This window comes from Euprymna scolopes, chromosome 29 (genome assembly GCF_053919585.1).
Source record: "Euprymna scolopes isolate OS-2025 chromosome 29, ASM5391958v1, whole genome shotgun sequence".
NCBI lineage: Eukaryota > Metazoa > Mollusca > Cephalopoda > Sepiida > Sepiolidae > Euprymna > Euprymna scolopes.
In genome coordinates, this window is record NC_136510.1 from 31,921,255 (window position 1) to 31,944,308 (window position 23,054).

Here is a 23,054-nt window from a genome sequence, read left to right on the forward strand (position 1 = left end):
ATTATAGCTAATGGGACTTGTCATCTATTTTTTTTTATAAATAATTTTATCAAGAATTCTTAAGTTTTGGTTTCAGTTTTGACTATGGCTGAAGGTACCCAAATTATATATATATATATATATATAGGGTGACCCCCCCCAAAAAAAACGGGCCCCAACTCTCATTAGGCCCCGTTTCTTAGTGTTTTGTCCGAATAAAATGAAACTTTGGCCATAACTAGTTTATTATATTCAAAACATCACATCAAAACACTAGTGTCTTTTGCCTTTTTTTTCTCAGTTGACTGTAAAATGCTCACAAAAACAATTGAATGTCGTCAGTTTTTTTTGGGTCACCCTGTATACACACACACACACACACACACACACACACACACACACACACACTTCATAAGTTTTTATTTCAGTTTCAATTCAAGCTAATGCACCCAAGTCATATGAATATATTTTTTTTATTTTTGAAATCGCAACTTTATAATACAGGGTGACCCAAAAAAACAAAAGCTAAATGGAGGAATTTAGAACATATGCTGTAGAACGGAAAAAAAAGGCCAAAGACCCTAGTGTTTTGATGTGATGTTATTTTCATTCAGACAAAACACTAAGAAACGGGATCTAATCAGAGTTGGGGCCCGTTTTCTTTGGGTCACCTTGTATATAAAAATCGATAGAACATTAACTCTGTAATAATATATACGAAATATGCAAGAATTAAATATCGTATTTAAGCGTACTTTACGGCCGGGCTTTGCCGGGCGTCCCTGCTCGCTTGGATAAATAATTTTGCAGTTTTAAGAAAAAAGCTACAATAATATCAGTGCGTCTCCATTTACACTGAACATCTACAGAATGCCAACATTAATATATTACATATGAAGGAGTCCCCCCGCGGAATTTCCACAGGTCCCGCTAGTCGTAATTATTTCCCTTTAGCCTATAAACTTTTTGATCTGCTTTCATAAACATTCGCTATCCTTACTTTGGTCGTGATCATAAGTTTAACTCTCCTATTTGTGTTTAATCCCTGTGCTGTGAGACTTTATTTCACAAAAAAAATATCTCAAAAACGATCGTACACAGATTAGTTGTTAATATTGAATTCTTGGAGCCTATGTAAAGGATTTTTTTCAGGGGCCCGTGGCATAATGGTATATGCACTCGACTATAGAACCTTTGGTACAGTCAAGCCATGCTGTAGAGCAGCGAAACACATGTACGTAGAGTAATATATATATATATATATATATATATATATATATATATATATATAACTATAATAATTTTAAATACCTACAGACACTAGTTTTTCGTCTTTTCAGGAATCATCAGTGCAGGAGGACACAATTACTGCTGATCAGGAGATTTGAACCTGGCGACGAAACCATCTCTGACTCCATTAGCAAGGAACAAGTCTCACGGCCAACCTTAACTGCGAGAAATATCGTTGAAATTTAAACATTTGATTTTAAATTTCGTAACCTCCGTCCAGAGTGATCTAATGATGTGCCAATATGAGCTTAAGTGACTGACTTTCATTTCAACTTTAAAGTATTCAACAATAAGAACGGAGTTCTTAAAGGGGCAGAATTAATATATATATATATATATATATATATATATATATATATATATATATATATGCATGTACGACATATTCAAGGAAATTACTTTTCCATCCATCTGGTATGCTATCTGTGTACATGATAGATCTAGAGATATAGATCAAATTCCATTTTCTCCAAATTCTAACCGTGGCAACGAGCATTTCAAAGACATTAACCTTATCATTCTAGACAGTTGCCAAATGTGATTGTCTATTTTTAGACTCTCTTGACAAGATTTTGTGCTTTTGGCTTTTTACCAAAGTGCAGAACTTGGTGCACAAAATATACTTACAGGAACCTCTGGGTGGGTTTTTGGAGGAGAGGAGAGTGACGGTGTGTGGGTGAGGAAGGTTTGCAGTGAAGCGTGGAAGGGTAAAGTCAAAGATGACAAGGATGGTAAATAGGGGTTTTATTTGCTGGATGAAATCTAGGGGTTATGGCCACCCAAGTTTGATGTAAAACAAAAATAGATAAAAGAAAAGAAAAAAAAAGGAAAAAAATAATATAAATTCTGGTGAGGGTGGTGGTGGTGGTGGTGATGGGTAACATATGTAAAAGTAAATTGAGAAAGTAAGAAAAAAAAACTATTCGCAAATAATGAAGAGTAAAATAAAGGAAAAAAATATAAAAGATTGAAGGGAGAAGAACAAAAGTAAAAAAAAAAAGAAAAGGAAAGAAAGCAACAAAAAAACGTGAAAAAAAGCGAAGAAAAATAAAAAAGGGAAAAAAGAAAAGTAAAAAAAAAAAGAAATAGAAAAGTAACGCAAAAGAAAGTATGAAAAGAAAATTAGAAGTAAAAAAAGAAAGAAAAACGAAACTAAGAAAGAAAAAATTAAAGTAAAGGAAAAAAAAAAAAAAAAAGGAAAGGAAAAAAATGAAATGAAATGTAGATGTTCTTGAATCTTTGGTAATTGATAAGGAGTATTATTTGGACTACTATTCTCATCATTAGTGTAATTCACACAATACAACGTTTCTCAAACTCGGGAATTTGGACGGAATTTACTTCACAGGAGTAGCATGCTCTTGTTCCGCCACCCATGACTTGATAGAGGTCCTAAGTAATTCACAATTGTATTTTTTGGTCGCCCACACTGAGAATTGAACCTTCAAGAGAAGGTCACTTTTACAATTGATTTTTCCAAGTACTCTAACCACCGCGCAAGGACCTGCTCTTAACATTTCATCTGTTCTGCCCTCTGTCAGCGAAGAAGAAATCCTAAGGCAGTTTTTATTTTTATCCAAATCCAAAATTCCCTCTTTTGGGGATAGCTGCCCCCCCCCCCCCCGCATTAAAATAAAAAAAAAACAAAAACATTTTACGTCTAATTCTGCCCTCATGAGGAGGTAAGTAAATAAAACTATCAGATGAAGATCAAAGTGTAGTACATGCTTGGTCAGAAAAGCAGAAGTCCTCCTCAATGGAGCCAATTTTTGTATTCTCGTCCAGTGTGCTTCCCTCTTTGTTTTTTTTTTGTTTTTTTTGAAGAGTTGCATTTTTCTGCACATTAAAAACCCGAACCATCGTCCAACTTTTACCCTCTCGAGGAGCCGCATACATAAGGATTATATTATCTAATTATGTCTTGAAATATGTGCACCGCATCCTACAAGTCAAAGGTCAGCTTGTTAAAAAAAAACAAAAAACAAAAAAAAACAGGTGGTTTCCTATGCATGTGGACTTGAAGACACCCGGGATCATCTGATCTAGTCTAAAATGAGTGTCAGTAAGTACATCTGTTCAGGAAAAGAGTCTTCAACTCTGTGAAGCATTCTCTAGGTCAATTAATATTTTGGTAGACGTAAATACATTTCCTGCGGCTGTCCTTTGTAACAAAATGTTATTTTAAGACTAGCTTGATAGCAAGAGAAAGGTTTAATCCTGCCAGACAAGATGGCAGGGTCGTATGTACTTAGGCAAAGGTCAGAACTTACAAGATAGCCTCTTGTAATTAAGGCACACTTGCAGTTTATTAGTGAATTTGTTTTATTTTCTTCTTATTAAATAGTAGCTGGGATACTCATCACAGAATGAGTTCATAATCATGGTCTTTTGCTTTAACTAATTGAACCCTTATCCCTGAGTGGCTTCCGGGCCTTGATAAGTGGTGATCACTGTGTAAAAAAAAAAAAAGAAAAAAAAAAAAGATGTTAGACTTCCAAAATACCAAAATACAAAAAATAAAATCAAAAAGATGCTACAATGGTGAAATTTGTATGAAAAATAGAGTTTCCAAATATTTAGTAAATAGGTTAATTTTTTTTAAAAGGTAAAGCTCTCATTAAGGGGGCTTACAATGATGGCAACTCACCCCAATTTTTTTTTAACTCTTCATATGCAACTTATTATTGGATTGAAAAGAGTCGATGTGAAACTTGGGTTTTCTGGAAAAGAGGAAAACTTAAAATTTGATGCAAAAATCTGTTGAGAAGAGAAAAGAACTTCATGGACACCTTTCCTCGGATTTCAGCCATGCTCTTAAGATGTGATTGACTCTCTCCCTAACAATTTTGACATTTCAGCATACTGAATAAATCATTCATCTTTTATGATCATGTTATTGAATTAAGTGAATGATAATGAATGTAAGAAGTATGCATGTGATTTTATTACACCTAATGAAATCGTCCTCAGTCTGCAGGATAAATGAAATGCATGAACGCATGACGATATTCAAAAAAATAAATTTACCATCTGAACTTCATTTGTACTATTTAATGTTTGCATTTTCATGACATCCATATTCTGTGTAACAATATGTGTATTTATAGTTTTCTCTATGAGAAAGTATAAGTGTTATATTACATCCTAACTTCACCCCCCACTCCCGGTTGCAGGTTTTTGCAAGTATATATATGTTGAGTTTGCTAATGTTCCCTCTAATGGAGAAGGTAATGCCTGAAAGGATGATTTCATGACAATGTAAATACTATACTACTCTCTAAAGAAGGAGATAATTCTTTGTAGGATAGTCTTATGGCCACAGAACAGATATTATGCCATACTACTCCCCCTCCCCCTCAGAACTGAGCACTGAAAAATAGTACAATAGTACGTTGACAGAAGTGATAGTATAGTTTCGGCTTCAGATAAACAGATACCAAATCTTATTACTGTTATTGATATGTAGGGCTGTGACAACAGAATATGCTTATCACTGTTTTGACTCTCGAGCATATATCCGACACAGTTAATCAATCAAGACCCACATTGCTCTATATAAAAACATAAGATATTAACTAATATATACACAGTGCTTAAACCTAAACGTAGATTCCATGAACAAAGCTTCTTTCTTAGAACTACACACCTGTGGAACTCTCTTCCGTTTGCCTGTTTTCCAGGTGACTACAATTTGTCTTCAAGTCCAACGTAAACAAGTTCTTGATGAACCGACCCCCTAAGTAATCCAATTTACAAAATTTCCATTACTTATGTTTACTACAGTATAATCCCATTGACTAATGTATACCCATTAACTCTTATCCTCGAGTGGCCTTCAGGCCAAAATAAGTGGTGACTCCTTTGTAAAAAAAAAAATAAATACAAAATGAAAAGAATATTCTCTTGTCATAGCCCTAGTGATATGTTCCTTGACCTTTTGGTTAAGGACAAAAGTGTAGTACCTGTTCTATTGCTACACTTTATCTTTTCAGCTCTTGATCATTGAACGAGAAACCCTTCTAGACAGAGCCAAATTTTTTTTTTTTTTTTTGCGGAGGAGGGGAGCTGGATTTTACCCATATTAAAAACCGACCTTATGCCTAACTCTACCCTAGTGGGGAAGACAAGCAACTAAGAAGTTAACATTAAAAAGTGTTACCCCATAAAAAATTGACAATGTAGATTTTTGGCAGTTAGGTGAAGCTCCCCCCCCCCCCCAAAAAAAAAGTTGCAGTTTGCCCCCCTCCTCTTCTTCCTGTCCTAAAATATGAGCTTGGCACCAGAACCAATTTGACGAGGCCATTATAAATTCTTTTTGTGAGGAAGCCAACATATATCGTTTCTATCCATGTAGATGTGTATTTAAAAGCTGAACCTCGATCAATTTTAGATGCCAACTGTTAGAATTATTAATAAACTATTATACCTTATCTGTTCACACGTTGTTGTTTAGTTGATAGACTTATTATATCAGGTGTCATTTAAATGTCAGCAAGAAAACCAGTCAAAGCCTAGATTTATTATTTTAATGCATTTTACACCTATGTATGCATGCACGTTGTGTGTATGCCATATGAAAACATCTTTTCCTCTTAAAATATGAAGAAATTACAATTTCTTACACAGAAGAATATAATTAACCAAACATAATTAATAAATATAATATATAGTGAAAATATTTATTAATATAATTAAATATTATAATAAAATAATAATACCTGAAATATGATATAATAAATTAAATATAAAAATACAAAAATAAATATTAATAAACTATAAATTCCTAATGAACCGCCCCCTTAAGTAAACACTTCATCAAATCTCCACACTAACGTAATGTACTTGCAATAACCCTTATCCCTGAGTGGCTTCCGGGCCTTGATAAGTGGTTATCACTGTGTAAAAAAAAAAAAAAAAAAAAAAAAAAAATTAAAATAATATATTAGATAGCATAAATGATATTACTTTAATATAAAAAAAATGAAAATATCCTTTTAAGCGTTTCTAGAGATTTAAAAAAAAAAAATAACTGAAAAAAAATATTCCTTTTTTTGTTGGCTCCAGAAGGTTCCTGGAACATTCTCCAGCGATTACTATAAATAGAAGAAATAGAAGTATATGCGTTTGTAAAACCAGTTATTGATTCATACACCAAATGAAAGGGACGCAAACTTAGGGCAACCTTGTTGCTGAAAAATCAACTCTGGCCACTAACTAGAAACTGAAATAAACCTTGGTCGTAAAAGAAGCATACTGAATATCAAGCCAAATAAAACCACTCTCCAAACAAACCACAACGGACAACATATTGGTAAATATAGATTTTCCTGAATTTTGATATTGACCAAAGTAAATATATCTGTGAATGTTATTTAAATATTTTTAACTTATGGTAATTGCTAGAACAAAAACCTTTATCTCCCTTAGGTCATTTTGTTTACTGTAAAATAGTTTTCGTTGCTATTACTTTTATTTTCAATAAATTTTCTTTTCTTTTTAATTCCATTCTGTTTTCTTCTCACTCTTTTTTTTATAATATATATGTTGCAGTGAATACCTCTAAACATAATGAGAACATAACAATATATATATATTTTTTTTCTTTTCAAGATACCACGTTAATAAGGATAGATGCCCTCATTTTCGGAAAGTTTTTCTTTTATTGGTATTGCGCACAACTGTTTTGGCCCACTAAACTTTGAACAAAAAAAAAAAAAAATGGTCAAACGATCATGTGCATGACGTGAGCTGCAACCATAACAGCAGAAAGAAAAGCAGAGATTTCAAGAACTTTGCATGGCGGCGACTGAAGTGGAGCAGACATGTTGACACGGAAGGAGAAAAAGCATGTTTTTTGACACAGAGTTTTGTTAACCACATGATGAACTAAGAACTAAAAGATGCAATGCATTGTTTGGAAAGTACCATTAATAAATGCCTTTTATTTTAACTAAAAAAAGAAAATAAAAATAACAAAGCCGAGTCGAATTTCCTTTCCTTTGTGACTGTCTTTGCATGTAACGTATTAAACTCGTTAAAATGAAACGACACCATTGAAGATTTACAATGCGTTACAAGGCTAGGAATAACGAAATAGAAGAGTTTCAAGAAGTATGTATAACATTTGAAAATTTCTCTCTCTACCCACTCGGCTGTCACTTTATCCCCACCCCCCCTCTTTCTGGCAACCGGCTCAAAATGATAAAAAGAACAAAAAAAATCAGAAGAAAGCAAGAAAAAGAACAGCGACCTGTTTGCCCTAGTTTCAGCTTTGTTTTTAAAACAACTATGAATAAGAATGAAAACGCAAAACTTTTTAGCTCCTACCTCATTATACTCGTTTCTTGGTGATAGTCAAGATTGTCTGCTCTTTTTGATTTTTGTTTTCTGCTCTCCATTTGGCTGAATAATTAGACATGGTCAAGTGGACAAGAAAGCCATTCTTAACATGGGGGAAGGGAAGGACTTCCATGTTATCAGAAACCAAAAATCAAAGCAAGCAGACCATCTTGCCGATAACAGATTGTGAAAATCCGTCGCCTGTGTCGAAAGTTTTAGACATACATACATACATTTAAACAGACAGTGAGATTTATATAATAGATGGAACGCATTTATTTATTTTTATTATTAAATATATATTTGTAAAAAGCGTTCATGCATTGTCCACTGTTGAAGTAAATAGTGAAAATTAATACATAAAATATTAAAGCTCCTTAAAAAATAGTATGATATATATGCATGTATATGAATAATGAACTTATTCAGAAACTATAGTTACATTTAAACATCGATTCGTGGCAGTTATGAATCATGACGTATACTTCTGTAACATACTTTGACTCGTACACTTTTTGCTAATAATACCACTGTTGGTAGATGAAGTGTCAGTACTCCAGCAGTTCACGTAAAATATGTGTTGACAGCATACAAGTTATTTTTCTTCAACTTTTTCAATTCAGATTTTTTATGAGATGGTGTAGGTTTTGTGAATACTTTCAAGAGATTAGATAGGCCTACAAAACTTAATACACTTGGTTTTTATCTGTTCAGGTACTCCCTTATATTAGAAGGATGATTAAAGTTGATCAGACTCTTTCTTCATGTTCATCAGGATCAGGAAAGGACCTTAACACGCTTCGGCACTTATGCAGAACACGAACCGCGCTGGAACAACGGTGTTATGTAGAAATCCATTCTTTACTCCTCTGTATCTTCATCGTTAATAAACGCACCGCAAAAACTGGATCCAACTTGAAAAATTAAATCCAAAAAAATGTAGGATATAACGGGCCAACTTACCAGAGTATAGCTTCCCCGGAGGGGGGGGGGAGGTGACAATGCTCTGCTAATTTCCAAAATGGACGATTGCTTTCTAGCTCTGCTGACAGATGGCAGTTCTTTTATTTCTTTTTTTATGGCGGCTTCAAATAACCAAAAGTTTTACACCAATCAGAAAAAAAGGTTAATTATTCCATTTTTTTTTTTATTCTTTAAAGGTTGTCATTTATATATAGATACATTTTTATTGTTAGTTAATATTTAATAAAAATATCAGAAATACGACACCACAATGGTTCGTAGATAATAAACTGTATATATATATTTTTTTTTACACAATTTTCCATCACAGATGTTTTACTAATGTATATTTGCAAAAGGATTAAACTAGCGTAGGATAATTTCAAAACAATCTAGACAAACTTGAAAGAAAATACATAGACAGAAACACTTGAAATTAAGTTGTTGGCAGGAGAATGGTGATGAAGTTAACAAATATCCAACAATAGACATTTCTTAGCTGTTAACTTCTTTCCAAATATCTTCATGTGCTTCCCTTCTTCTGTGGTGAAAGCTTAAATAGAAAGATGAAAGAATAAGATGAGGCTGTCAAGCGGAAGCAGGCAGCTGGAACTTTGTCATCAGTCATTCCTGCCAAAACTTGCAAATTCTACAAAGCATATTTTTATGAATTCATGCATACAGATCACTGTGTACGGCATAATCACGTTGACATACCGGTTCTCGCTAGATCATCAAGAAGTTAAGCAATGTTGAGCCTGGCTGAGCATGGGTGACCATTTGGGAATACCAAGTGCTGTATGTAAGATGATGTCGATACCTCCATTACAAGAACTGCAAAAACCAAAACTGTCATCTTGCCTGATGGGGATATACAAGCGACTGGGGATTGTTTGTGAATTTGATATTCCCATGAAACTTCCTTCTTTGGAGGAAGCCGGTTTAACCCACCAAGTGTGGGGGTACCACTTCAAACAAAACCAAACATCCTCACGGATAATATTTTTTTCTCATGCATGTAGAAACTTCCACCTTAGTGCATTATACAGATCATTTGACAAGATCTTTTATCATTTGTACTAAGGTGCATTAGTTTAGTTCCTACAGCTTTTTCCAGTATTACAGGTGTGCAAATTTGTAGCTAAATTTTATTTGTTATTCACTAACAGCAATCTAACATTATAGTCCAACATCAGACAATTCCTATACACTTTGAATATGAAGCTTATATATATATATATATATATAACAAAGGAATCACCACTTATCAAGGCCCAGATACCACTCAAGGATAAGGGGGTTAACGAGTGTACATTGATCAAAAGGACAATATCATAGTAATCGTTAGAAGTGTAAAATAAATTGGATTACATAAGGGGAACGGCTCATCAAGAACTTGTTTATATTGGACTTGAAGACGGCCATACTCTAGTCAGCTAGAAAGCAGGTAAACGGAAGAGAGATCCACAGGTGTGCAGTTCTTAGAAAGAAGCTTAGTTCATGGAATCTACGTTTAGATTTCGAAGAAATATATTTTTTTTTTGTAGCACATAAGGTAAAGCCGTAACAATTACCCACTAATATGACATCAAGAAGCCCCACCAGAAACTACTGCATGGTTCAGAATCCATTCACCAAATGGCAATAAAATACAGCAGCCCCAGTACTTTGCACCTGCTGATAGGACAGCCTCCTTAGTGATTAAACCAAGGTTCGGGGCCCTCACTATCAGGCGGGTAACTTCAGCCCAGATAAAACGTTTACCTCCAGCACCCTTACTAGTGATATGGCCGCAAGGATAGACATATAAACAGAAATTTTCCGACGTCTCTGGCGACTGTTCACACAAGATACTGCAAACCAACAATACATCTTTTTCTTCTCCCTTTGTCAGAAAAATCACTCTTTAAAATGAGGAATGAGTGACAAAGAGAAGCGAGTGTAATGAATAAGGTATTTGAGGACACTTATATTTTTGTACCTATTTACTATGCCTCCCCACGAGACAGAGTTAGACACCAGGGTCGTTTTTTAACGTGGAGAAAAGGTACAAAAATAAAAATTGTCTCAGTCGTGAAGGATTTCTCCTCCACTGAAAGAGAACGAGAAATGGAAGTGCCGCATCTGAAGAACAGATACTACACTTTGATCTTGCCAAAAGGCCAAGTAGCCTATTGTGTTTTTGTAATTTAAATTAAAAATACACTAATTAATATTGTTTTGTTTTTACTTTCAGAATATCCCATGGCAAATACAACCATAACAAATGAAAGACTGCAAAAGTGTCTGTAAAAGAGAAACACAGCAATTCAGAAATGACAAGATTTCTAAAAGTCTCCCATGATGCTTTTCGATGTTGTTAACAGTAAAGGGAACATCATGCCTCCTCATTTTATTCCACAGAGCTTTAGAGTCAATGCAGATGCCTATGTCGAGACTCTTCAAAACATTGTTAGCAACATGGCTAATGGAAAGGGCCTATCTCTTGCAACAAGATTCGACACAATCCCATAAATCTCTCAAAACTCAGGATTGGATGGCTAAGGATTTTCATGATCATGTCACACCAAACTTATGACCTCCTAACTCATCAGACCTTAATCCTTTGGATTATTACGCGTGGGACATTGTCGAAAAAAAAAAAAAAAGAAAAAAAAAGGAAGTTATTAAGAATCCTTATAACACCAAATCATCTCTGATGGAAGCAATAGCTCGAGCAATGGAGGACATAAGACCACCTGATCAAAGTTTGCAGTCACTTTCGAACCGAGTCGATGATAGAAGCCGAAGGAGGATGTATACAGAATGAAACGTAGATTAATATATATTTATTTTGTGACAAGAAATTGTAAATTTCAACGGTTTAATAGTTTCTTCTATTTTTCCAAAAGTTTTTAAGGTGTCCTCAGATACCTTACGCACTATATATACGAGTCTTGTATTATTTTAACTTTTTGGTCTTCTTAGATGTTATTCTCACAAACGTTTCAGCTGATGTAACCTCTGCTGTTCTTCAGATGCATCTTGTCAAACTCGGGAATCTTTGTTAAACTCTAGAATCTGAACAGAATTTCAAATGAAAACGCTTATTTAATGTATGGAAGTAACTTGCTTTCATTCTGTTAGCCATGACCGGATAAAAGCCTTAAATAATTTGTAATTGTACTCTTAGTATTGTCTGCACTGAGGGTTGAACCTTTAACCCCCAGAAGACTATAACTTAGAACCGATACAACTGAAGAAGGCTGGAGGTTACATCAGCCGAAACGTTTTCAGAAGAACATCCAAAATAAGAATGCTAGTGCAAATAATCCCAATCATTATCAATCCTCATCTAAAAAAATTCTGAAACAGGTCTTCTTATGTGTATCGTTTATACTGTACGTCTGTGTTACTCGATTTGTTGCAGTACTTAATCAGCAACTGTATACCGAGTATCACCCGCACTGAAGATTGAACCTTCAACCTCAAAAGAGTGTCAACAGTAGTCTGAATTATCCTCATCTAAAAAATCTAGAGAAATCTCTAAATTTTAATGTCTTTGAAGATTTAGAGAAATTTGACTTTTCAGCAGAATAATTTTCATAAGATTATTTATTTTTATTTTTTTACAAATGAGTCACCAATTATCAAGGCCCAGAAGCCACTCGAAGATAAGGGTTAACAAGTGTACAGTAGTCAATGAGAAAATGTAGTGGTCGTTAGCGGAAATTTATTGAATTGGATTACTTAAGGGGGCGGCTCATCAAGAACTTGTTCACGTTGGACTTGAAGACAACCATATTGTAATCAGTTGGTAAGCAGAACAGAGTTCCACAGGCGTGCAGTTCTAAGAAAGAAGCTTTGTTCATGGAATCTACGTTTAGAATTAGGCAGAGATAAAGAGTGGGGGAAATTATTGATAATGGTTTCAGCTAGACAATGTATATACCACAAATACACATGTAAATTAGATGGCAAAATTAATAATTTCTGTTATTTCTATATTAGAGTAATAAAGGCTTATAATAACACACTTTGATATAATAATAATCTCTATCCCTATATATTATAAAAATGAACTTGTCTGTCTGAGGAACGGTGTCTACCAAATTACTGTCAATTTTTGCTCTACAGACTTGAAACTTGATATATGGGATGTTCAGACCTATGGAACAAAATCGATTTGATTTTTAGCTGGAAAAATAGCTGCTAAGGGGTCAAAATGCTTTACACATACACAAATACACAGCTATATGTTCAATTGTGCTTATTTGCCAAGTTTGACATGCATGTGTCATTAGCTCAGATGGTAGCAAATACAGCTAAAGAGCTAAATGTTTTGGTTTCGATTCTAGATAATGACACTAAAGTCTTTTTTTTTAACTTTTGAAATCACTTCTATATATTGGGCACAATATAACAATCAATACAGAATTGGCTCTATAATAACATATACGAAATCTAAATAAAGTAAAATATTATATTTAAGCTTATTCTACAGCCGGGCAACAGCAGGCTGCATGCTAGTATATTATAAGAGTGACTTTGTCTGTCTGTGGAATGGTCACTGTCAAACTACTTTGCCAATTTTTAGTCTACAAACTTGTAACTTGATATATGGGATATTCGGTACGTATATCTGTATGTGATGTTGCCAAGCTAATCAAAAACCTTGATTCCAGTAAAGCAACTGGCCCGGACGGTATTCCAATTATTGTACTCAAAAAACTTCAACCTGAACTAGCGCCCATACTTACAAAACTATTTAAACGTTGTCTTAAGGAGAATAGTTTCCCATCTCCCTGGAAAATTTCATCTGTATGCCCTGTATTTAAGAATTCAGGTGATCGCTCATCCCTCTCTCAGTACAGGCCAATAAGTCTCCTGTGCGTCATGAGTAAGTTGCTGGAATCTGTGTTAAATACAGAAGTAATCAACCATCTCAACAAAAATAACCTTCTTAGTGACACTCAATATGGTTTCCGTTCTGCTAGATCTACAGCAGATGTGCTTACAGTTATATCTCATAGGATTAGCAAATCTCTCGACGGAGGCAACCTTTCTAGGGCAATTGCTCTTGACATATCTAAGGCCTTTGATAGGGTATGGCATAAAGGTTTACTTCATAAGATCTCTAGCTATGGTATAGCTGGAAATGTCTTCTCAATTATTAAATCATTTCTTTCTGATAGGTTCATAAGAGTAGTAGTTGAGGGGCAAAAATCAGAAGCCCACAGTATTAATGCCGGTGTCCCTCAGGGGTCCATCCTGGGCCCAACTCTTTTCCTGATCTACATTAATCACATCCTTACATCATTTGTAGACATTTATGCTGACGACACTACCATTTATGGTAGCACATCTAAGACAGTTAACGACCAAGTTCTCTCCAATTCTCTCTCCTCTGATCTTGAGCATGTAGTACAATGGGGAAAGGACTGGCTGGTTACTTTTAATGCATCTAAAACCAAGCTTCTCTCTTTACATCATCAACATTCTGATCCACATCTGGCATCAATTGAAATGAATGGCTCTCGTCTTCAGGAGGCCTCAAGTTTTGACAAGCTTCTGGGCTTGACCATTACTCCTGATCTTAAATGGAACACGTACATCAAATCTGTTGCCAAGGCCGCTGGAAAAATGGTGGGATCTTTCTATCGATCCAGTAGATATCTCACTGCTGATGCAATTCTCTATCTATATAAGAGCCAGGTACGTCCAAGGATGGAATACTGTTGCCACATCTGGGCAGGAGCTGCTAGAAAGGACTTGTTCTGCCTTGATAGAGTTCAAAATAGACTTCGTAGCCTCGTAGGAGATGTCCTTTTCTCTTCCTTGCAACCTCTATCTCACAGAAGAGATGTTGCGAGTTTGTCTCTGATGTATCGTTATTTTCATGGAAAGTGTTCGACTTGCTTCAATCTATGGTCCCCCCTCGCAAAACTTTCACAAGAAACACTCGTCTAGCTGTAAACACTATCAATAATTCCCCCCACTCTTTATCTGTGCCTAAACCTAAACGTAGATTCCATGAACAAAGCTTTTTTATTAGAACTGCACGCCTGTGGAATTGTCTTCCGTTTTCCTGCTTTCCGGCTGACTACAATATGGTTGTCTTCAAGTCTAACGTAAATAAGTTCTTGATGAGCCGTTCCATATAAGTTATCAAATTTACCAAATTTTCATTACTAATGATTATTATATTGTCCAATTTCTACTGTACACTCTTTAACCCTTATCCTTGAGTGGCCTCTTGGCCTTGATAATGAGTTGATACCTATGAAAAAAAAAAAAAAAAAAGAAGAAAATGTCCAATGTGAACAAGTTCTAATTGAATCGTCCCCCTAAGTAATCCAAGTTACAAAATTCCCACTGTTTATTTTAGCATAGTAATGCTAAAATCACAATGACTAATGTATACCTATTAACCCTTATCGTCGAGTGGCCTCTGGGCCTTGATAAGTGGTGACACCCTTGTAAAAAAAAAAAAAAAAAAAAAAAAAAAAAAACAATATCAATTTGATTTTTAGCCTGAAAAATAGCTGTTAAGAGGTCAAAATTGAAAACTTGGCATTTATACGTTGACCTGCATTAATTTTTAAAGTTTTGATATGCATGTGTCGTTAGCTTAGATGGTTGCAAATACTGCTAGAGAGCTAAATGTTTTGGTTTCGATTTTAGTTGTTGGCACCCATGTCATGTTTTTTATAACTTTTGAAATCAATACTCTATATTGGGTACAATATAATAATCAATAGTGAGCTGGCTAATCTGCATGAATCAAAATATCATTTAAGCATAATGACTGTGCAACACCAGGTGGCTTGCTAGTAAATATACACATTTAAAAAAAAAAAGGTGGGGACGTGAGTCTCGACTAATAACACACAAAATAGCTGTGAAGGGTCAAGAACTGCACGCCTGTGGAACTCTGTTCCGTCTGCCTGCTTCCCACCTGACTACAACTTGGATGTCTTCAAGTCCAATGTTAACAAATTCCTAATGAACCGCCCCCTTAAGTAAACACTTCATCAAATGTCCACACTAACATACTGCACTTGCAATAACCCTTATCCCTGAGTGGCTTCCGGGCCTTGATAAGTGGTAACCACCGTGTAAAAAAAAAAAAAAAAAGGAGGACAGAAAAACCGAGGACAGAGAGCACTGATCAGACCTCCACTGAAACAGCACAGACAGGACTGGGACCTTAAGAACGCCTATTGCCACTCAGATCCCAGTAAATACTAATGATTAGTGCCAGCAAGAAATTAATGGTAAACAGTTGTTGTAATGATGCAAAGTCATTTGAGAAAGTTTTCCGAAAGAAGAGACGTTTCAATCCTGTCTTGCAATATTTTCATTGCAAGTGCTCCACTGAACTCAAATCTATGGTACCCGTTTGCCAAACTTTCACAAAAAATACTCGACTAGCTACAACCACTATGTATGATTCTCCCATCTCCTCTTCATCTGTACCTAAATCTAAACACAGATTCCATGAACAAAGCTTCTTTCCCAGAACTGCCCGCCTATGGAATACTGTTCTGCTGGCCTGCTTCCCAGTTGAATACAACATAGCAGCCTTCAAATCCAATGTAAACAAGTTCTTGTTGAGCTGTCCTCATAAATAATCAAATTCTACCCAATTTACACCATTAATGATTAGTACACTACCACCTGACATTCATTAAGACTTATCCTCGAGTGGCCTTCAGGCCTTGATAAATGGTGACTCCCACGTAAAAAGAAAACAAAAGGTGAATAGTACTAGAAAACTGAAGACTTGACACCCAGACATTGTTTTGACTCTCGAGTATATATTCGACACAACCGAAAAAGCATATGAGATATCAACAGATACACACTCGAGAGTCAAAACAATGAAAAGAATATGCTGTTGTCCTGGCGCTAGTTATCAATGAGTAATCTCTGATGATAACCTGTGTGGGAACTCCAAGTGAGTAAATAAAATAAAAAGAATTATTTTTAGCTATGCAACAATTATTAACAGCGCGTTTGTGAATCTTCCAATAAGGTGATATAAACAATGGTTCAACCTATGGCCACAACAAAACGGCGACAACACCACCACCCTCCATTCTATAACAAAGATTAATTTGTATTTATTTTTATATGAATATATATTCGTCTTGTCATACAGCGAATAAAAAAAAAAAAAAAAAACCGAAACCATTTCAAATGGTGAGGGGGAGGAAAATAGCAAGTTAGACGATCCCCGCCACTTGAAAGGAATTTGGGAAGAAAAATCAACAGCAGATGTATTTCTTTTAATCTCCTTATGAAATGATAATTTTAAGATAAAAAAAATTAAATGACTGATGTAATTCTACGATTTTATATGAATATTAGCGAAAAAAAAAATTTTTGTCAAAAATGGCGGGTGTACACACACACACACACACACACACACACACACACACACACACACACACACACACACAAGTTTTTGAAATGTTTAATATTTTATTAATCTATAATATAAATCTCATCTGTCTGTATGTATGTATGTATGTTCGTATGTCTGCCTCAAACTTTCGACAGAGGCGACGGACTTTAACGAGATCGGTATCGTTTTAAAGCTCGACTCTTCGGACTACAAATATCGAAAAATTAGCCAAAAACATTAATTCCTTCACCCTCAACTGGGCAGTTTTATACAAGAAGGGTCGTTTTTTTTTTTTTTTTTTTTTTTTTTTTTGCGTCGCCATTTTTGCAAGTCATCGTATCGGTTGGAATGATTTTTCTTTCACTTTCTTTTCCACCTTTGCGTCATGAGTTCGAGCCTGCCTACCTACTACCATTTTTTTTTTTTTTTTTGCTCAACACCTCCAAGCACCCGGGCAACGCCGGGTACTCAAGCTAGTATTTTTATAAAATAAAAAAAAAATGTTTATTTTCTTTTATATATATTTACATATTTTTAGCCTTCTTTTTTTTTTTTATGCCTCTTCTGTCTTTTATACCCATCATATTACCACTCCCGAAAACATTTTTTTCGAATTCTAATCTAAAGAATTTTTCCATTTCAAATCTGAATGTTTTCAAAGTCTTTTTATGTTTACACTTGTATAATGTCGGCTTAATGTCCTCTTCTGAGGATAAGCATTTAGCTTAAAAAATGCCATGACCTAAAGAGGTTTCTCCCTTATTGACTTGATAATGTAATAAAGCTCCTATGTAATTATGTAAAAAAAAAAGAAAAAAAAAACCGAGCCAGAAGTGAAACAACTTTCAACACACAACTTTGTCCACCATATGAGCGGCAGACTGTGCAAGTCAAATGCTGGTCTGAAACGTCATCGTCGGACCCACGGACGGGGTGTGGGTGTCGCTGACAATTAACCTGAAAACTATGATGAGGTTGGTGGGGAGCCATGAGATCGCTAACGTCCGTAAAGATGAAGCAATGTCACTTTCTTAACTTATTTAATTTTTATATATATATTTAATTATCTATAAGAAGGTAAACAGTTACATTTAGTCGCTACAAACAGGCATCTGTTTCAGTCAATGAGACTTCATCAGACGACCCTGAACTATCTGACGCTAAAAAACAAACAAACAAAAAACACACACAAAGATTATAAGTTACGAGCTCTCAAAAAAAAAGAAAGATAAAAAATGGAGTAGTCATATTTCAACCTTTTTTGGAAAATCGGTCAAAACATTACCACAATTTATATCAACACAACTGGGTATATTTAAATTTGAAGTTATTAAATATTATATTAGGGTGTATGTATATATACATGGTGAGCCCCCCCCCCCAAAACAAAAGGGCCCAACTCTAATTAGGCCCCGTTTCTTAGTGTTTTGTTCGAATGAAATTCAAAACATTCCATCAAAACACTTGGGTCTTTGTCCCTTTTTTCTCCGTTGACTGTAAAATGCTCAGAAAAACAATTGAATGTCCTTTTGTTTTTTTTTGGGTCACCCTGTATATATTAGGAATAAAAAAAATCGGGACTTTTGTGATATCGTAAAAAGTTATGTAAATTTTCCGACGTCAAAAAATTTTTTTTTTTTTTGTTTAAAACTTAATTTTCCATTGCTGATATTAATGATGAAATGATACATATTTATTGATTTTAAACTACCAGTGAAATTTAAATCTATAGACCCCCCCACCCCCCACCCAGAAATGCATTTTTACATTTGCGAAAATAAGTGCACATATCACCGTTTTTTTTGGGGGGGGGGGGAGTGTATAGATCCCCCTCCTCTAAAATAATTAAAAAAAAAAAACGGTGCTTATTCAGATTGGCACTTATGGCGATAAACAGAGATGAAGAAAAACTTCCATACGGTACCTACTCGTCACGGTTTGAAGATGATATATTCCAAAAAAAATCACGAAAATTGATCAAGTAGGTTTTTTTTTTCTTTTAAGAAAATCAAATTTTACGCTTTTTAGCGGTAATTTGTCGCAGCCATTTGTTTCTGTAGATGATAATCTCAATTTTTGTTTTGAACTTATATAAACTGTACATAAATGTTTAGATCTGTATATTTTATTTTCTGAAAAATATGTCTGTCAAAAATAATGATTGGTACATATTTTTTTCCTACTTTTAACTGCTGTCATTAGTTACAATTTGTCAAATTTGAATAAACACCAAAAAAAGCCTCTTTCACGGTTTAGAGAATTAAAAAGAATGGAAATCGGCAAGAATATTGGTATCGTACCATATGACTGACAAAATTACGCCTCTCTCCCCTTCTGGTCGCATACTTTTGCTAGTATATATATATATATATATATATATATATATATATATATATATATATATATATATATATATGTGTGTGTGTGTGTGTGTGTGTGTGTTGAGTTTATTAAAAGGTATATAGTTCTTTCCTACTGCAAAAACTTAAACACCAGGGTCAGAAAGTAAGATTGAGAAGTCAGCGCCCCAGAGAAGGGGCACTGACCAGCAAAAAGTGCCTGGGCAGCTCCGTCGGTATTCCACGGTAAAGGCGCCTCGGGCGATTGGCAATAAACTAACCCCTTCTCAAAGAGAGACGGGAAGGCCTGAGAGAATGGACCTCCTAGAACTGCAGAGAACTAGCATCTCACCGTACGCTACCCCCACCCACCAGCATACACACAAAAGGAGAAGGTAATGCCTGGGAGAATGGTCCCTTGACAACAGTACTAATCGTACATTACCTTCCTTAGCTGAATTGAGTATTAAACGATAATACATTCGTCCGAAATAGTAAACTAAATTTTACAATTAATACAAACAATAAAACAGTTTCGGTTGCAGACAGTTACCAAATCTCCATTATAGTGACAGACAGTAAAAATAAACACATCCAACATGATGTTTACGCCTGATCATGGAAAGTTCGAACGTGAATTTGAAACCTTTAAAATATGAAATTGAGAATAATTTCTAGATAGAAATTAAAGTTCCTAGGTCTAGTCGAGTATTACGGCTCTTTTTGCCTCTAGACCAAAGATAAACACAAAACAGTATATTTTGGAGGAGCCACCAGTCTACAAAGGAGTCGTCTTTTCCACCTGTGTTCAGATTGCTAGGCTCAAGTAACAAGTTTCAACTTTGGAGGAAACTTACTAAATTAAGAAAAAATTAAGACAAAAATCAGAGTCATTTTGTAGGTTAACATAAAAAAATGAGATTCTATTTTCTCTTAAGCGATTACGCGTGAACAGCATGAAAAATAAATAAAAAATAAAACATATTTTAGGGTATCACTTTAAGGTTAAATTTATATGCGAAACTGACCCACAATAAATCCTATAAAAAAAAAAAAAATGTTCATATTTCTTTTTTTCTGCCAAGTTTTTGAAGGTGTCTACACCTAATCGCCTACAAAAAAAGTAGAATCTTATTTTGGTCGTACCTATGCAGAATATGAACCGTGCTAAAATAATAACATTATATATAAACCCATTCTTAACATGAGGAGGAGATGCGGCTTTGTTAACTCTTCTGTACTTTCACCTAACAATTGGATAAACAAAAGATACCATAAAAATTGAATCTAACTTGAAAATACTAATTTTAAAAATAATACGGCCTGTTCTGCATAAGTACCAGAGTTTTCCTTGTGGGGGAGGGAAGATAAATTTAGTGAATGGTACGATCTTTTTTTTGGGGGGGGGGATCAGCTGATCTTGGAAAAAGTAGAATCTCATTTTTCAGTGGAGCGAATCTACAATGATAGCATTTTTTTTTTTTTTTTTTTTTTTTTTGAGTCACCTTGTCTTAGAAGGTCCTTTCTTCATCACCAGTCTTTCCTTTTCGCCATTGTCTATACTCAGCTTCTTGGCTGCGTAGCCATTGGTCACCACGGGTGAGCGACTCCCTGTTGTCATAGTTGTTACCCGCCAACAGAAACTCACATGTCGAAAACAGCAACAGGAACAAGACGGCATAATCTTCCTTATCAATTTAGTACCGCATTTAACCACCGACGAAGTATGCGACCATTAACTACAACAACACCTTAGGTTTTCTTTTTTAGCTTTTGTTTTGTTATCCCCCCCTCCCTTGTACCCTGGTAGTTAACCCGCCCACATAAACAAAGATGTCTACCAACCATGGAAATCTCAATAAGCTTGGGTTTGGGGCAGGGAGACGATTAATATCGGTGTTCGGACAGTGCGCTCACTGGAGGTAACGGCAAACGATACAGCTAGTTTTGTTTGATGGATATTGGAAGAATGGAGAAGGGTGGGGGAAACGAATGGTGTGGGGCAAGGAATTGCGCAACGCAGCAGCACAGGAACTTGGTGAGACTGGAAATATTGAAGATGGTGTGAGTAATTAAAGGTCTAAGAAACGATGACGAGAGAGACGGGGGGGGGGAAGGAAGAGGGTGTAAGGAGAAAAAGACAGTGGAAATAGGAAGAAAGGAAAAAAAAGAGGTATGAAGTGACAGAGAGTGGAGAGTGATGTGTAGAGAGAAAGAGAAAAAGGTGTGTATGAGAGAGAGAGAGAGTAGAGAAGAAAGAGGGAATGTGTAGAGAAAGAGAGGGGAAAAAGAGACTGTGTGTGTAGAGAGGCAGAGAAACAGTAACGATGTCTGTATGTGTGGGAGAGAGAGAGAGAGAGAGAGAGAGAGAGAGAGAGACACAGACAGACAGAGAGTAAAACAGGATTGTGTGTAGAGAAAAAGCAGTAAAAGTGAGTGTGTGTGTAGAGAGAGAGAGAGAGAGAGAGAGAGAGAGAGAGAGAGAGAGCAAAAGGGAATATGGAGAGCGATCAGAGAGAGAGAGAGAGAGAGAGAGAGAGAGAGAGAGAGAGAGAGAGAGAAATAACTTCTGTTCCAACATTAATTTTTCTTTTTTTACCCCACACGAACCTTGTCTACTTTCTATGTTTTTGGCCTTTTGGCCAAAATTAAAGTGTAGTATCTGTTCTTCAGATGCTGCACTTCCATTTCTTGTTCTCTTTCGGTGGAGGATCAGTCCTTCACGACTGAGACAATTTTTTATTTTTGTACCTTTTCTCCACGTTAAAAAACGACCCTGGTGTCTAACTCTGTCCCATTGGGGAGGCATTGTAAATAGGTACTTTCTATGTTTTCTCTCATCTCCTTTTCTTCCTCTCTTGTAACCTTCCTCAATCTCCAACCTTTTTTTTTTTTTTTTAAATTTTGTCTCTTTTCTGTTCTATACAGACAGCGTGCAACGATGAAAGTGTCGTCCTTTATTTTAAAATTTTTATTGAAAAAATTCAAATCACCTAACTTGATTATGTAGTAGAGCTGACATCTATTCAATGTAGCTACCTTCAGCCTCAGTCACCGCTTCCATCTGGATCCAGAACTGGGAGCATGCCTTTTCCACAAGCACTGCTGGGAGCTTGGTAAATACTCGGTGGCTGGCGGTGATCAGACTAGTTTTGGTATTGTGAGAGGTGATGTTCTCGACGTATGACCAAACGTAGTAGTCCAGCGAGTTCAGGTCGGTGGAAGAGGGGGGACAGTGAGAGAAGGGTACAAACTTGTAGCATTCCTCCTGAAGCCAAGCCTGGGTCTCTTTGAACTTGTGGGCCAGCACCAAGTCCTGCTGTCACACCCAGGGTCTGCCAGCGACCATCTAATTGCATCAGGGGATCACCATGCTCTCCAGCACATCAAAATACACTTTGGTGTTGACTTTCAAGCCGACTTCAAAGATGTGAGGTGGAATGATGTAGCCCTCACTTGAAACCACACAAAGACCATAACTGTGCGCGGAACTTTTTTTCATTACCCTGGGCATGTCCCCGTTATTCATGGCAATCCAGTGATGCATTTTGAGGGTGCTGGCAATGGTCCTGTTGCCATAACTTGGATCAGTAGAGAGCAGGAGTTGTACAGCGGCGCATCTCCAATCTCGCTCATTGAACATTGTGTCATTTTCAAACATGATAGAAGGCTCTTATCATTCTTGGGACTTGTTCACAACTGGCCAATTACTAGATGGTCTGCAACAACAACAAAAAAAAAAAAAAAAAGAAGAA

General features: G+C 35.7%; 1 protein-coding gene across 14 annotated transcripts in view; it reads right to left on the reverse strand.

The window, feature by feature from the left end:
* Positions 1–23,054, reverse strand: part of LOC145252572 (IQ motif and SEC7 domain-containing protein 1-like) — a 737,205-nt gene that overhangs the window by 553,854 nt on the left and 160,297 nt on the right. For 6 of the 14 annotated variants that reach the window (XR_013863618.1, XM_080112201.1, XM_080112213.1 and 3 more), the window contains exon 1: positions 20,805–21,069. The exons of 2 other annotated variants lie outside the window; for them this stretch is intronic. Coding sequence is in view for 10 of the 12 variants with exons in the window: in XM_080112201.1 (XP_079968327.1) it covers positions 20,805–20,980 (176 nt within the window). In the remaining 2 variants the exon portion in view is untranslated. Of the gene's footprint in view, positions 1–20,804; positions 21,071–23,054 lie in introns of those variants that run through there. 6 more of the 14 variants (XR_013863619.1, XM_080112208.1, XM_080112203.1 and 3 more) reach the window with 2 other exon arrangements.